Source organism: Sinocyclocheilus grahami, unplaced genomic scaffold (genome assembly GCF_001515645.1).
Source record: "Sinocyclocheilus grahami isolate Dianchi unplaced genomic scaffold, SAMN03320097.WGS_v1.1 scaffold52.1, whole genome shotgun sequence".
Classification (NCBI taxonomy): Eukaryota; Metazoa; Chordata; class Actinopteri; order Cypriniformes; family Cyprinidae; genus Sinocyclocheilus; species Sinocyclocheilus grahami.
In genome coordinates this window covers 589874-604310 of record NW_015505231.1, presented here as the reverse complement: position 1 = coordinate 604310, position 14437 = coordinate 589874, and the positions used below count along the sequence as shown (strand labels likewise).

The following is a 14437-nucleotide window of genomic DNA, read 5'->3' as shown; positions in this document are numbered from 1 at the left end:
TATAAAGTTAGAATTGTGAGATAAAAAGTGGCAATTACATCTTTTATTTTTTATTCAGTGGCGGAAACGGGCTTCCATACATTTCTAACTATTGACAGAGCAGGCAGTTGACCTCTGAATTATGAAGGGCCTCCATAACTGTACCACAGTACAATATAGGTAATGGCATATGTTTCATGTTTACATTGTGCACTCCCCACCAGGTACAATATTCTGATTGTTTGCACCTTGTTTTTAAGCCCATAAATAATAATGGACTCGTTCTAATAAATTTATATTGTAATGTACTCATTCTAATATATTTTTAAACATCATATTTACATTGCCTGGTAGGTTATCACTGCACACATTAACACACTCTCTACGTTTAAAAAATAAAAATAAAAATGAGAAGAGTTCCAAACTAATGCGCTGTCTTCAACTAAATAGAGCTACATTATCTTTCTCAACAAGGAGCTGGTAACATCGTTGTTTCTAAAGGAATTAACGCCACAGCTCCACTATTAATAGAGAAACGCGGTAAAACGGTGGTAATTCATACATACACAGCCTCTCTCTCTCTCATAAATTAACTCTTGATGAATCACACTTTTCTGAGAATAGAATAATGAAGTGGAGATCGCTAAACTGCAAGCTAAAATCGGTGTTTTTGCGTACACAGGGTTGCCAGGTTGACAAAGATAAGTAACACATTTAGCAGATATTTCCGTATCGCGCAAGTGGGAAGCTCTCTTTCTGGGATTCCGTCTCTTTATATCAGGCAACCCAGTTGTGTTCCTCTGCGGCCAGATTACACCTTGCTGTAGCCTATATATGCTCTACTCATTCTTTTTTAGAAACCACGCACTTTTCTACTCAATTTTAAACGTTGTTCTTGTATTCAAATTAAGCGCGGTCCACTGCTGCACACGTGCCACAATATCGATACAGGGCCAGCTGTATCGATACTCGTCGTATCGATGTATCTATCGAAAGGCGGGGCATAGAGGAGAAACAATAATGTACAGTATGTGGACAATAATGTGTTTTTAACCTTAAACCGCATAAACAGATTTCATTACACCAAATACACAAAATAATGTTCTTTTAGCATCTCTTTATCATATGACCCCTTTAAGTGCGTCTTCTTTACTAAATAGCATTGCAATCTATAAGGCATCAGAAACACCTTCAATGGTATCAAAATACAATATAAATACTGTTGCAAATCCATGGAATTCACAGTTTTGTACTAAGATAGATCCTAAGAGGAAAAGAAAAAAAAAGGCAACTGTGTTACCAGGGGGCACCCGGATTTGAACCGGGGACCTCTTGATCTGCAGTCAAATGCTCTACCACTGAGCTATACCCCCTTGCGGTATAACACATGATTTCTATACATTATATTGGCATTGATGTATGCAAACTATAAATATGATTGTAAATCTTAATTTAGGCAAGTACAAAATATTACTGATATTTCCCCTTTCCCAGTGCACAAAATATCACACCAACGTAATATGTGAGCTCTTGATTCGTTGCCCGGTATATTTCCACATCGACCACCGCTGAGCGCCGCCAGAGTGAGAGACATGGCCGCTCAAGCTCGAGCTCTCGTAGCGGCGCGATGGCTCGCGGACGCTGTCAAAAGCAACCGAGTGGGACCAAATCTGCGGATATTAGATGCATCTTGGTATCTACCTAAATTGAAACGCAATCCCAGGGCCGAGTTTGAAAAAACTCACATTCCCGGAGCCTCGTTTTTCGACATCGACGAGTGTTGTGACAAAAGCTCCAAGTTTGATCACATGCTGCCTACCAAGGGCGAGTTCGCAGACTATGTGGGTGATCTGGGAATAGGGAACAACACTCATGTCGTCGTTTACGATGCCAGCGACTTCGGCTCGTTCGCTGCTCCTCGGGTGTGGTGGATGTTTAGGGTGTTCGGGCACAACTCGGTGTCGGTTCTGGACGGTGGATTTAAGAACTGGTTAAAGGAGGGTCACGCAGTTACCGAGCAATATAGTAAACCAGAGCGTGCCGAGCTCAAGGTGTCCCTTGACAAGTCCTGGGTCAAAACTTACGAAGACGTTTTGAACAATATTAAAACCAATGCATTTCAAGTAGTCGACGCCAGAGCCAATGGAAGATTTCGTGGGGTTGAACCAGAGCCGAGGGAAAGTGAGTATGAATTGTTAGTTATAAAACAGTGTAATATTGATTACTAGTTATGATTGCTAAAGCAGATTAGGTCTGGGAACGTATCCATGCATGTGTTACCCCATTTACTTGCACTTTGTGCAAACGGTAATTTTTAACTACTGATAGCCTTTTAATTCTCTGCAGTAATACAGTATGGGCCTACAGTCATACAGTGCCAGTGCCACTTCATCCAAAACACTTTTGTATACTCTCTGACTTTTGTATAATTATTATAAATGCACTTTTGTGACCATATGGAATATATATATTAAAAAAAGGTAACCAATAACAGCAGATTTCATGTACCACAAATGTATTATGTTGGCTTATTTCTTTTTGTTACACAATATCTCTGTGGAATGCCGTAATATTGATTTAGCAGTGTTATTTTTGTATAATTAATATACTGTTGTGTTATGTTCCCGATTTTAAATTGAGATTTTTTTTATGTTTCACTTTATATTTAGCTTAACTGTTATTGTTTGTGTTGTGTTTGTCATTTATACACATTTTTTATGCCTACAAAGTTTTTGTTCATCTTTTTTTAAGTGTATTTGTTAGTTTCAGTTATTTTAGTACTTCAAGTTAAACTAAATGGAAATGAGAAATGTTGCTTTAAATGTTAACAAAATATATATTTTTAAATTTCATTTCAATTATTGTTTATTTTATTTTAAGTAATGAAAATATTTTTATGGTTTTAATTTTAGTTAACTATAATAACCTTGCTACTTAGTTAAGAAAAGTTAAGGTAAACATCTTAGGTCTGTGAGTGCATGCATGTTACCACTTTTACGCTTTGCGAGGACTTGTGCATACAGTCATTTTCAACTACTGATAGCCTTTTAATTCTCTGCAGTAATACAATAGATGGTTGTTAACATAAGCCCTGACAGCAGTGTCACACAGTGCCATTTCATACATACTTTTTATAATTAGTATACATGCATTTTGTGACCACATTGAAATAGATTTCTAAGTTATTAGTGAAGCACTCTTATAGAATATAACACACTGAAGATTTTATGTACCACACTGTAAGACATAAAAAATGTTATCAAAACTGCAAAAGCGCCATTAGCTTTTTTTCTCTATCTTTCTCTTTATCTTAGACATCGAGCCTGGTCATATTCCTGGCTCGATCAACATGCCTTTTCCCAGCTTCCTGGACTCGACATCAGGTCTAGAACGTCCTGTGGAGGAACTCAAGAAGCTCTTCCAGCAGGCTGGAGTCGACATGCAGAAGCCCTTCTGGGTCACCTGTGGCTCAGGTGTGACAGCCTGTCACATCGCCCTGGCTGCTCACCTGTGTGGCCACCCGGGGGTCTGTCTGTACGACGGGGCGTGGGCCGAGTGGTTCATTAAAGCTGCACCTGAACATGTGATCTCTGAGGGGAAAGGAAAACAGCCATGATGAATGGTTTCTTAGACCCTTACTACACCATTTCATTGGAATAAAGAACTGCTGACTAATACAATCACAAGAGTTTTCATTGTATCAGAAATTATTGCATAAAATGGCTATTAAGTACTGCACTATTCTACTACTATTGCATATGCATTAAAGCCCCTTTTCTGGTTTAAATAACAGTTATATATATCTAGGAAGAGAGCTACAAGAAGTTTATTATGAGATTATTATGCTTTACCAATTCATAAATCAGATGTAAAGAATACAGAAGAAAACAATACTTCAGAATAAGTCTCTAGAATGTAATGCTAAAATGGTATCTTTATATTAATATAATTGAATTATTTTGCATTTAAATGTAATTGCAGACCACCGCCTTCATGAGGGAAAAATTAATCATCAGTAATGCCACTTATCATTTTTAGGCGATAGAAATTCGATCTTTACTATTTTAAGTTTAAAAATAAGCAAAATATAATTAGTGACTGAACTCTTGTTCCTGTTCTCTTTATATGTCAGAGTTGAACTAATAAATACAAAATACTGTAAATACAAACGGCTCATGTCTTGTGTGCTAGTGTTTAAAACAAGAACAATAGGCCCTACACCCATGAGGGGCATTTTCATATTTCCCTCGCTGTTAAATGATCTCAACTTACACATAAATATATATAGAGCTCCTGCATGGATTGTCAAGTTTCTGTTTGTCTATCACACGTGCCACATTTAAAATGGACGCTTTTGATGGACGCCTATAGTCCTCCGTGGTTATTTCCAATACCTATAGTAGACCTTCAGATTTTGGAAGAAATTAATAATAAAAAGGGTTATGTTTCCAAGAATGAGATTGCACAAATATACATGGATCAAAATTATAGTCAGGAAATTAAAATATTTACAGATGGATCCAAAGATCCTGTTTCAGGAAATACAGCAGTTTCTATATGCATTCCTCATTTTAAGATTAAAATTGCAAAAAGGACAAGTAATCATTTATCAGTTTATTCAGCAGAAATGATTGCCATTCTGATAGCTCTTAATTGGGTCGAGGAAATACAGCCATTAAGAACAGTTATTTGCTCAGACTCTTATTCTGTCTTAATAAGTTTATTAAGTGGCAAGTCTACATCTAGACAAGACATATTATATGATATCCTACAAAGCATGTTCAAAATTCACCAATATAGATTAAGTATTTCATTTGTATGGGTACCGGCACATGTTGGGATAGAGGGAAATGAGGAAGCTGATCAAATGGCCAAGAAGGCATTAAAACAAACCGATATAGATATAAACATATCACTTAGTAAAGCAGAAATGAAAGGAATAATCAGAGGGGCTATGATTAGGAAATGGCCAAAGATGTGGGATAAGGAGGTGAAGGGTCGGCATCTATACAACATTCAAAAACAAGTTGGAAATGGAAAGAAAAACTTTGGAAGGAGGACACAATAATATCTAGACTCCGTATTGGTCACACAGCTCTTAATCAATCATTATTTATTATTGGTAAACATGAATCAGGTAATTGCAATAATTGTGGTATACCAGAGACTGTGGAACATATCCTATTACATTGTGAAGCATATGCAAGAGAAAGAATGCGATTAATAGAAGAATTAAGTTTGTTGAATATTGAAAGAATAACAATCAAGACAATACCAGAGTATGCTCCAGCACGGTATAAAGTCTATAATGCAATTATTAATTATTTGAAAGCAATAGGTTTAATAAATATAATTTGAAGATCACATAATGAAGTATATAAAATAATTGTATCCTTGTGTAATACTCCTTTGGTCAAACTAAAGGTTATTTGATTTATGTATTTTTTTATTTTTTCTCTATACTGTCACCAATATACGGCATGCTCCACACTCCAGTCCAGTAGGTGGCGGAAATGCACCTTTTAAGTGGGTTTGCCAACCGCCATTAAAAAGAAAAGAAGAGAAGAAGAAGAACACGCCTATAGTCGACTCTGATATTGCCTGATGGTCCTGAGAATAATAACAAACCAACGCTACTCTCCATTCCACCGCCTTCATGGATAAACGTTGTTTGTCTACTTCCCCGACGGTTTAGACCAAATCTGGATGTAATTTTAAACCTATTATACGACCAGCCGGGCAAATTCACCTGGATTCCTAATAACGACAAGCTTTCATAATCAAACCGTTGAAATTCAAACGCTAGGTTGAGTCGTCAGGTATTTTCCTCTCACGTTTGTCGTTTTTTAACGTTTCCAGTTTTTATTCTAGAGGTCGTTTTTTTCTCTCTCACTGAAACAGTTTTGGATTCGCTGGAAAGGCATTTTAAACATTCATTTTAAGGTAAGACAGCGAATGCAATTGACAGCGAGTGACCTATAATGACATGATGTACGTTAGCGCTGAAAACACTAAAAGTCGTTCACCTAAATCTTTGTGTTCTGTCTAATAACGTTATATTCATATAAGCCCTGCTATAATGCTTATTTATGTCTTTACGGATGCACCAGCGACACGGTTAATGGTGTATATGTGTGTTTCGTCTGTCCGCAGGGTGGCGCTGTTGAGTCATGTCTGGAATCGCTTTGAGTAGACTGTCACAGGAGCGCAAAGCCTGGAGGAAAGATCATCCTTTTGTAAGGGACACTCAAATACACATCAGTCAAATGTTTGAGCGGAGACTTTCAAACTGTTCAATCAGTCTGGAATTCCGAATAAAAATGACTATTTTGAGCTATGGTATTTTGGTTGTTTCTCTGTAGGGTTTTGTGGCAGTACCAACCAAAAACCCAGATGGCACCATGAATCTCATGAATTGGGAATGTGCAATACCAGGAAAAAAGGGGGTTAGTGTCCTTGTGAGCAAATGTTACACCTCTCTTTAAATGATGTTTTAGATCAAGTTACACAGAGCTCTAAACAATGTCTCAATCTGTATATTTGTTTAGGGTATTTTTTTATGCGTATATGTATTTAACATTTATACTTGCATACTCTCATACTTTTATCATGCTTGTAATTATTTTATTTGTATTATCTGTCTATTTTTCTGTGTAAGCATACAGAACAGCTTTGTTTTTGCATAAATTATGCATTTTATTGTTTTGATATAACATCTCCATCTAACATGCCAGTGGACAAATGGAAATCCATGGTCTCTTAGATTAGTTCATAGACGCATATCATATTTGAACTGTGAACCGAATAATGTTAAATGACAGGTTTTAACATCTGTATCTGTGTTTTCTGTATCCTGTAGACTCTTTGGGAGGGAGGACTGTACAAACTGAGAATGCTCTTTAAGGATGATTACCCATCTTCACCACCCAAGTGTGAGTTTTCTCTTCTACGAAAAATGTAGTGCTTATCATTGTCTTTGCCTCTACACTTCCACATATATTTCCTGTCACTGGTGCTCATAGACACTGAAAAGCGGAGAAATAACTGTTGTAAAGCTGAACAGTATGTTTGACTTGTTCATTTTCTTCTCAGGCAAGTTTGAGCCGCCAATCTTCCATCCAAACGTCTATCCTTCAGGCACAGTGTGTCTGTCCATACTGGAGGAAGAGAAGGATTGGAGACCAGCCATCACCATCAAACAAGTATGCAAAAACACAAATGTGTGTGCTTGTACACTACTGTTCAAAAGTTTGCAGTCGGAAAGATTTTTGAAAATGCTTTTGATGTTCACCAAGGCTGCATTTATTTGATCAAAAATATGTAATATTTGAAATATTATAACTGTTTGCTATTTGATAGGGCTGGTCCAAATACCATTTTTTGAGCTTCAAAGCTTCGGTAGTCAACACCGAATATTCGAAGCTTCGGAGGGAGGGGGCTGAACATAGTCTTCTCTCTAACACTGTGTCTACACTGGATGCGAGCGGCGTAACAAAATACAGTAGAACCTATGTTGTCTACACTGGATGCGGCGTGGCGCGGCTGACAAAAATCCCCGACAGTAAAACAGTAGAAACTGCAGCTGCGTTCTATTTATGACGTGCTGCTGACACAAATTTCAAATGATTTTCAACAGTCGCTTGTCCAGTGTAGACAGACTTTAGCTGTTGCGGCGCGACACGACAACTGTCGCGTCCGGTGTAATAAATAAAGGCAGGAATCTCTGTGCGTCTGTCTGTCTGTTTGCATTTTTATTATGTCGAGAACCTTCAGGCAGGTGTGTTGCTGCGGACCCAAGGGAGTGCAATGTTGCATTTTGGTGCAATATGGACGCGCGACACGTTCAGAATGAATAAACTTTTAATAAACTACAGAACAGCGCAAGCCAGAAGCGGTGCGCCTCACGCGGGCAGGGCTTATATGCTTTGAGAACAGACACTGCACTAGTGATACAAAACACACAGGTCTGTTAAGAGCAATACTTTAAATATAGACAAATTATTATTAGGCTGGGCTACTGTACGTTTTTTTATGACTGCCATATTCGCAAATGAAGTGTTTTTTATCATGTGTGAAATTACTGATTAACATGGCGGATAAAAGCAGCTTGTTCTTTTTTACACCAACAATATACTGTAGGCGTACTACTTACAGAACTTCTGTGATTTTTTCAAACTTGATGTGCTGTTGTGGTAGGCCAGTTTCAAATCGCATATTTGGCACACTGCCTTTGTTTTGTCCTCACTCAATTTAAATTGCTCCCACACAGCTGAGGGCATTTTTGTCTTCTCTTCCAGATGAACTGAGTCATGACGTTCACTCATGGGCGATTCATATTCAAGGGCCAATGAGAACCGTTTGGCGGGGGATGACAGGTGTTAGGGGAGAAAAAAAAGAATATTCGAATCTCAAAATTGAAAATCGAATGCCAACCCACCGAACGGATATTTGAATATTCTGGTCCAGCCCTACTATTTGAATATATTTTAAAATGTTATTTATTCATGTGATGCACAGCTGAATTTTCAGCATTATTACTCCATGATCGGTCAGAAATTATTCTTATATGCTGTTTTGCTGCTTCAGAAACATTTCTTATTATTATCAATGTTGAAAACCGTTGTGCTGCCCAATATTTTTCCGTAAATCATGATTTATATTTTCCAGGATTCTTTGATGGTTGAAGTTCAAAAGATCAGCTGATTTTTTTTGTTACATTTATAAATGTTTTTACTAGTGCTGTCAAACGATTAATCACGATTAATTGCATTCAAAATAAACGTTTTTGTTTACATAATATATGTGTCTACTGTGTATATTTATTACGTATATATAAATACACATGCATGTGTATATATGTCAGAAAAATGTTCATGTATTAAATATATTTATATATAATATAAATTATATGAAAATAAATATATACATGTAAATACAAAATATATGCTGTATGTGTATTTATATATACATGATAAATGTACACATATATATTATGTAAACAAACTTTTATTTTGGATGCGATTAATCACTTGACAGCACTAGTCTTAACTTTCACTTTTGACCATTTCAATGCATTCTTGCTGAATAAAAGCACTAATTTGCTAAAAACAACTTACTGACCACAAACCTTTGAATGTGTACAATTTATCCATTATGATATTAACATTAAAGATCACAGTTGCTCATAAGGTTAGACATTTGAACAAACCTTTTAAGCAGTAAGCTTTTGTATCTCAATATGTTGTTGTGGCTGTAGATATTGTTGGGCATCCAGGAGCTCCTGAATGAGCCCAACATTCAGGACCCAGCGCAGGCAGAGGCCTATACGATATATTGGTAAGTGCAGCCAAATATATCACCTGCATGCTTTTATATATGATTTTACAATTTCATCTGATACCATGCCTACAAAATTGATCTTATTTCTCTCTCGCAGTCAAAACAGGATGGACTACGAAAAACGTGTGAGGGCACAAGCTAAGAGATTTGCTCCTGCATAGAGCGGCACGTGCATCTTATAAAGATATTCTGCACAGATGCCAATCTGATGCTCCAGAATCCTTCACCACTCAATGAAAACCCCAAAACTGCAGTTGAGAGTTGAAATAAAGATTTGTTCAAGCTGGCTTCAGCACAGAACTGAATGAGAATGTGTGCAAAACAATTCTAAGATGGAAACAACCGAGACAAGTTAATGTTGGCTGCTGATCACTGACCAGTGTTTTATATAGTGATGGTGAAATCTTGTTTTGTTTAGGTTTTTTTTTTTTTTTTCTGATGAGGAAAATTGTTGGTGATCAGTCGCTAAGAAGCAACTTTCACACAGAGCAGAGTTGGTAAAGTTTTCTGTGTATATATAAATAGTATAAATATATACAATTATTTACTTTTATTTACTTTTTTACTGTTTCATTATAGTAATTAAAATAAGTGTGGCCATAATATATGTAATGAGTGTAAGTATACTTTGAAATAAAAAGATAAAGTGGTTGCTAAAAGTGTTGTTGTTAACAGTTTCCTTTTTTCACCTGTATCATCTTGTGGTTTTTTTATTTTTGGCTAAACTTGTTATGATGCTTTGCCATGTTTGTGTGATGTTCATCATGCGGTCACGATTTGTAACCACTGATACTCTGTAGAAATCAATTATTTATTAATAGAGACGCAGGTAGAGTTTCGCCCACGCCAAACAAAACATACCCAACTGCTGGTCTGTAGGTACAAACTTCCTCTTACTTTAACTATCCAAAGTCTTAATTCGGCTTGATTCACTTTGGTTTCAGGAAATGTGTCCAGTCACTATTTGATATTATGAACATATCATTGGCTGAAGTTTTTAAGGACTCATAACAGCAGGCAAACCAAACCTGGCATATTTTCATGTAGCATCAGCAGTTTTATCAAATTACTAAAGTGCTATGTATGTATTCAAACTGTGTTATTCCAAACTACTTGGAAATTTGAATCTGCATCATTTGTCTCTATCATTTGCATTAACTTTGGTTACCATGCTGATAAATTGTACTTACTGATAGGAAAAAGTAGAGGATGAACACCATCAGCAAATCAGAGAAGAGGAAGGAGAGCGGCAGTCAGGTCAGTTCTGAACAGAGTAACTTGTGTGTAATCCAATGTTCAAAATTAATCACTAAGTTGATTATTTCAGAACACTGAAATGCTGTTGCATGAGGATTCCTATGCGACTCGTATCATCACACAAATGTGTATTTATGGGCATGTCAGGTGGGCAGAGTGCACTACCTGCAGGTTCCTCCGCTTTGTGCTCCTCACTACTCCGATACAGGCTCAGGCTGCACAGATGAGCACAGATCTTATAATATGATGGGCCACTATCTGCGTGCAAACATCTTTCCAGGTGTGTCTTGAACGCATAGAAAAACTGCATCTTTTTAGTATATTACATAACTGTCTGTTACAAATCTTGTACTGTATGTGTCCACTTTTAAAGGGCCCCCAGTTGTGTGGTCATCGCTGGTTAAGGACTCATATGCTCATCATTCTCTACCAGCATTTATCCATGATCCAGAGCACTGGCACGGCCACAAAACAGATCACTTAGGTAGGCTTGAAGATTACAATCCTATTCTCTCATTTCTCATGCCTCTCTATAAATCAGTGGGGCCACAAGATATAAAAAAATAAATGGTATTTATTATTATTGTTATTTAATTTTCTGGATTGTGGGCTATCTCAAAAAGGTTGAAAACCACTGCTATAAATTTTTTATTTATTTTCGGGAATAGTTTAATCTGTTCCTCATTATCGGATTTAAATGAAGATCTGGGCCCATATTCTTAAATCTTCTAAGAATCCTCTCAGAGAGCTCCTAATTTAGCTTAAAGAAATTCTAACTAGGAGTCTTATCTTAAGAGTGATTCAGGACCAATTTGAGAGCAACTCTGAGCGAGGAAAAGACAAAAAACTTTCATTTTAGTGAGGAGGCGGGGCTGACCCCTTTGCTAGGTATGTCACATTCTTTTGAAGACTGTGTTGTCCAAGATGAAAAAAATAAGAGTACTATTAAATAGGGTCTGTTTTTTCCCGATTTTACCCTAATATACACACATATACACTAGTCAACAATTGAAGTGGATCAAAACCTTTCATCAAAGTTTGATGTACTTTTTTGATCCAATTCAAATGTTGACTACTGTATGTCTATAATATACTGCCAAATGCTGATGAGAAAAGCTTGTCGCATCAAACAAAAAAAGACTAAATATTTAATACTTATGCAGTGTACTTATTTAAACATTTTTATTTTTAGAAAATTTACAAAGTTGTGACAATTCTGTTTTTGCTTTGTCAATATGGTGTATAGAATGTAGATTGGTGTGGGAAAAAAGTAATTTAAAGCAGTTTAAAGGCAGCAACGTAACAAAACGTGGAAAAAAATTAAGGGGTATGAATACTTTCGCAAGGCATAGGGAAGCACCGAAATCAAAAATGTAGTTTTTATATTTATAACATATAGCCTAGTTAAGCAACATGACCAAGAGAGTGCAGCTTTCCCTGAAAACCACGATTACAAATTTGACATTGATTTTATACAAGAGTTCTTTTCCACAGTCTCTGTTGTTACTGATTTCCAAATAGTTTCTAGTTGTTCCCAAAGACTTGCTTTTGATTAAACTTTTGTGTGAACTATCTTTGAATCCATTAAATACCAACAATAATTATATTTTAGAATTAGAAACACTACTATGACGTTGGTTGTCAACAGTTCAGAAGACGTGAAATAAAGTGCGTGCATCCGTAATAAAACGTCCCTCACACTGCTCTGGGGGGTGAATAAAGGCCTTGTGTAGCGAATCCATGCATTTTTGTTAGATAAATATCCATATTTCAAACATAATAAACATTTTTTTCTCACTTCCGCTGACTGTCATACCTGGAAGCCGTTCCAGCGGATGGCGTAAGACGACGACGTTGCGTGATTAGTGACGAACGCGGAGACAAAACAAAACAAAAAATGCCGTTCACGAATTAGAAGCACAAAACGAGGATTTGTAAAGAAAAATGTCGGAGGATTTCGATATAAGCCAAGAGGAGACTGGTTTTCCTTTACTAAAGTAAGGAAACTTTGTTTCCTTTGCTCCTGCATTTCTCAGAGGCTCATACGTCTCACGTCATCCGCCTGAACGTCTTCCGCGTACCACAGTCAGCGGAAGTGAGAAAAAAGTGTTTATTACGTTTGAAATATGGATATTTATCTTACAAAAATGCATGGATTCGCTACACAAGGCCTTTATTCACCCCCCGGAGCCATGTGAGGGACGTTTTAATACGGATGCATGCACTTTATTTCACGTCTTCTGAACTTCCTGATCCTGGGAGAGGAGACTACAATGCCGGCTGTTCTGACTCTGCCGGCTGTTCTGTTTTTTATATTTAAAGAGTTTTTATATTTTATATATTTTTTGGGCAGTGTAGGGTAGGGCTTGTTGTTTGTCATTTCTCCGATCACAAATGCAGACATGGTTTTATGTTTACGCGGTGCGAAGCAACGCAACGCATAAAAAGACAGTATAAGTCATTATAATCCATAATTATGTCCCCACTGGATGCAACAAATGCCTCGTTTATAATGGGTTTTCATGTTTTTGTCTCGTCGCTCTGGCCGGGACATGCCATCACAGTATGGTAAGGGCCGTAACATTTCCGTCACACGCTTGAGGTATTCGACCAATCACAACGCACTGGATAGCTGGCCAATCACAGCACACCTTGCTTTTCAGACCGATGAGTTTTGTAAAAATCGACGCGTTTCAGAAAGGCGGGGCATAGAGGAGAAACAATAATGTACAGTATGTGGAAAAGAATGTGTTTTTTGAACCTTACACCGCATAAGCACATTTCATTACACCAATTTTCATTTTTGGGTGAACTAACACTAAAGAACTTACACACTGGTGTGAATGAACTATTACAGAAACAAAAAATGATTTTGGTAATCATCAATATTGTTAGTTTAGGGCAGCTGTGGCACAAACCTTACATTGGTGATGGTGGTCTAATAAATTTAAGCACTACATACATATAAAGGTTGTTGTGTCTAATAAGATTGTTCACAAACATGATCCCTGCACGAGCTAATCTAGCATCTTATTAAGTCACTGTCATCCATTTGTCTGCAACACATGTTTTTCTTTCTCTTTATCTTTTGACCATTTCCATTTTCACCTCTCCTAAAGAAACTCTTAAGCCTCTAGTAAGACCTCCTCCCAACACTTTTTGACCTTAAGAGCTATTTTAAGAGTTAAGATACCTTGGGAATAACTTTTATCTTTCCTAGGATTATCTGTTTAATTGCCAGGGGAAATGTCTTAGAATTTTGTCACTAGGAGCAACTCTTTGCACTAAAAAAATTTCATGAATATGAGCCCTGATCTGAATGTAAGTCAAATGTGTGCAGAAATACACCAAATTTACAAATGTGGGTTAGGCATAAGTTAGGAGCTGATAAACAATGTGAAAATATTCCATAGAGAGAGCAGAGTATCAGAGTAGCAACAACTCCGTACACCCTAGTAACTGCACAGCAACACATTAAAAACCACTCAGAATACTATAGCAACCACAAAATAACAGAAATGTAGTTTAAGTTAAAACTTAGAAATAGAATACACACACACACACACACATAATTATAGGAAGTATCTTAAATGGCCAGATCTTTGCTTGTTCTTCCTTCTCGTCTCGCCCTGCAGTGAACTGGACGGAGCAGAACTTTCTCGACAAACGACTGCATAAGCTGCTGAAGGAAATCGAGTTCAAGGGTGCGTCCAAATGAGCTCGACATTTTCGGAAACCGCAGCAAATAAACAATCACACCTTCAGAGAAGTGTTATAACAACACCCACACACTCTTGGCATATATATATACGTATATATCCACACATGAGCCTCTGTATTCATGTGTGGACCCTCCTATTCA

General features: G+C 37.0%; 2 protein-coding genes and 1 non-coding gene across 4 annotated transcripts; 2 read left to right on the top strand and 1 right to left on the bottom strand.

Annotated features, from left to right (window-relative positions):
• Positions 1–1280: 1280 nt before the first annotated feature.
• On the bottom strand, positions 1281–1352 carry trnac-gca (transfer RNA cysteine (anticodon GCA)). The gene has a single exon. It is a non-coding gene; the product is annotated as a tRNA-Cys (tRNA).
• A 175-nt stretch (positions 1353–1527) lies between these two features.
• mpst (mercaptopyruvate sulfurtransferase) lies at positions 1528–3847 on the top strand. The gene is made up of 2 exons (XM_016269497.1): positions 1528–2160; positions 3294–3847. The coding sequence occupies exons 1-2, from the start codon at positions 1572–1574 to the stop codon at positions 3593–3595; spliced, it is 891 nt and encodes a 296-aa protein (XP_016124983.1). The 5' UTR covers positions 1528–1571; the 3' UTR covers positions 3596–3847.
• A 1714-nt stretch (positions 3848–5561) lies between these two features.
• LOC107583318 (SUMO-conjugating enzyme UBC9-like) lies at positions 5562–9870 on the top strand. Of its 2 annotated transcripts, XM_016269496.1 has the most exons (8): positions 5562–5798; positions 5881–5922; positions 6133–6215; positions 6342–6425; positions 6839–6911; positions 7072–7181; positions 9236–9315; positions 9416–9870. In XM_016269496.1, the coding sequence occupies exons 3-8, from the start codon at positions 6150–6152 to the stop codon at positions 9477–9479; spliced, it is 477 nt and encodes a 158-aa protein (XP_016124982.1). In that variant the 5' UTR covers positions 5562–5798; positions 5881–5922; positions 6133–6149; the 3' UTR covers positions 9480–9870. The 2 variants fall into 2 exon arrangements, with proteins under 2 accessions (XP_016124982.1, XP_016124981.1); XM_016269495.1 differs by having other exon boundaries at positions 5562–5922; positions 9416–9869.
• The last annotated feature ends 4567 nt before the right edge of the window (positions 9871–14437 follow it).